This window comes from Nanorana parkeri, unplaced genomic scaffold (assembly GCF_000935625.1).
Source record: "Nanorana parkeri isolate BGI_ZX_2015 unplaced genomic scaffold, ASM93562v1 scaffold81, whole genome shotgun sequence".
In the NCBI taxonomy this organism is placed as follows: domain Eukaryota; kingdom Metazoa; phylum Chordata; class Amphibia; order Anura; family Dicroglossidae; genus Nanorana; species Nanorana parkeri.
Window position 1 is genome coordinate 1,425,653 of NW_017306349.1, and position 2,484 is coordinate 1,428,136.

General features: G+C 53.7%; 1 protein-coding gene across 1 annotated transcript in view; it reads right to left on the reverse strand.

The window, feature by feature from the left end:
- The window catches only part of PDCL (phosducin like), a 3,884-nt gene extending 1,591 nt beyond the window's left edge, over positions 1-2,293 (reverse strand). Inside the window, exons 1-2 of the mRNA XM_018576980.1 lie at positions 2,134-2,293; positions 836-983 (exon numbers count right to left, since the gene is read on the reverse strand). Of these exons, the coding sequence (XP_018432482.1) occupies positions 836-983; positions 2,134-2,287 (302 nt within the window). The 5' untranslated portion in view covers positions 2,288-2,293. The remainder of the gene's footprint in view (positions 1-835; positions 984-2,133) is intronic.
- Positions 2,294-2,484: the final 191 nt, after the last annotated feature.

Here is a 2,484-nt window from a genome sequence, read left to right on the forward strand (position 1 = left end):
TATGTGTAGGAGGGGAGGGCCCGTCTGAATGAGAGGCAGGGAAGGGAAGAAGTAGGGTGATGGGTATGGAGAAGGGTGCAGGGCAGAAAGTTGGGTGGCAGGACAGGGGAAGAGGTAATAGGGGAAGGTAGAGTGTTCCTCCATTATTGATTCCCCCCCTACGCAGAGACAGTGGTATGTCTCAGGGCCACTGCACTTGGTAACGAGGCAAATTGCCTTCCCTTGCGTTGGAAACCATGGCCAGTCCACTTCCACTAAGAGGAGATCATATATATTAGGGATGCACCGATACTAGTACTCGCCCCAAATGTTCCCGATGCCTATCCCAATATCGGTATCAGGCCAATCAGAAAGCCAGACTCCACGCCGGCTTCTTGGTTGGCCGGGAAGCTTGGCAATCAGAAAGCCGGGCGGCGAGTCATTAGCCAACCCCCGGCTTCTTGATTGGCCAGAAAGCGGCTCCATGCTTCCTCTTCACCTGGTGACCATGGAGACGGCTTCTCGGCTAATCAGCAACCTGTGCTGAGAGTGATTACACGCCGCCCGGCTTCCTTAATGGGACTCCTGGTAACGGTATCGACTACCGAAAAAAAAAGTCGTACTCGATACGAATAACCGGTATTGGTGCATCCCTCTATACATATCATTTTAGTCTTAAAGTAGAACTCCGGGAATAAATAAAAAAAAAACAACTTACCCTGCAGCGGGACTGCCCCAGCACTGCAAGGGTTAAGTGCTCGTTCCTGTCTAGTGCAGGGGGTGGGCAACCTCGGCACTTCAGTTGTTGTAAAACTACAAGTCCCATGAGGCATTGCAAGACTCCGTCAGCAGCCACAGGCATTTCTCCTTCTCCTCGTCCAGATGCGATTTACAAGTCATGGAAAGCCTCTTAATGAGCTGCTCCATCTCCCGGCGCTGCTCCTCGTTCTGCTCCGTCTCCATCTGTTTGTACCGCCGCCAGTCATTGATGACGCCTTTCGGACCTGAACAAAACACACGCCGAGAAGCGCTTAGCGAGCGGAAAATGTCAGCAAATTGCATCTTTGGCAGTTTATTTTTGTGTGCGATGCGCCGACCCGTTCCGGACGCGCGATTATATCGAGGACGCTTAGACGGGTTTGTGGAAGAGAGATCCCACGCGAGGTGTAAAGGAAGATGAACGTGTCTCTGAATAAAAAGCCGGTTCATCCTCAGAAGTGTAATCTGCCTTCCCTGGCTCCGCCTCTTCCCTCATCAACATAACGACATTATCAAATAAAACCTCCCAACTTCCATCACATATCTCATTATAGATCCAGTGATGTCATCACTGGGTCTCTGTGTTTTTCTATGGGAGCAGATCATGGCTGGCGGGAGGGGCCGGCAGGGTGCTCTACATGGCTAGCGGGAGGGGCCAGCACAGCGCGCTACATGGCTTCCTGAAATTGTCACAGCACCCTTCCTCACTACTCCTCTCAAGAGTTCTCAGCCCTGATGCAAACACCAAGTGGCAGAGTGTTGGCTCACCTTCTGGATCTCAGAACCAGGACCGTCACCTCCCACACGGATCACAGCACCTCCTGCCTACCTCATCAAAGAACCTGCTCCCCACTTTGGAATCGCCAATTCACCTCTCCGTGCCACTGCGCCCCACACCCGCCCACCTCAGTGCCCATGGTTACAGCCCTTCCCATCCACCTCACCCCTCCCACCACAGCACCTTCCACAATCCCATCCACCCACCTAACACCAACTTCCCCATACGCCGGTAGCCCACCCCCGCGTTCTCTAGCCCAGGCTCGCTCTTGGATGCGGGTCACCATACACGTGCGGCAATGTTATTCCTGCTCGTGCACGCCCCCTAGCGCGCGCACGAGCAGGACACTGTTAACATTTTTTTTTTTACAGCTGGAGATGGCTGTTTATATACAAGCATGGGAGGGAGCTGCCCCCCCCCTCCCCCCCTTGGCTGAGGGCTATCACAGGCTCCGCTGTCCCCCGTGAGGACCCGGGACCGGCATGGCGGGTCTCTGCATCGAGAACAGAGGGAGATCAGCACACGCCGAGCACATATACAGTACACGTACACGGCAGTAAAGGCCTTTTATAGCGAATGGACAGACGCAGGTTAGAATCTCAGAATGTAGACGTTACCGGTATTGACGGCTCCCTCCTCTTTGCCCCCCTCCGATTCTCTGACCGAGCCCTGACGCCCGTTCCCATCCTGATCGCTGTCCTCGTCATCGCTGCTGCTGCTGTAGTAGTATTGGCTCTTCTCTCCCAACAGCTTGTCGTCCAGGGTCGTCATCGTGTCCTGAGGGCGTGAAACAAAAAATTGGGTCACCGTGTAGTTTAAACAGGCCCACACCCACACAGCCAATATCCCCCCCCAAAAAAGGGCAGACTTGATGGACCACTTGGTCTTCTGACGTTCCCCTTCTATGGTACAGTCTATAAATCCTTCCAAGAAACTAGAGGAATCCACCCATCAGCCTTTACCTCAAA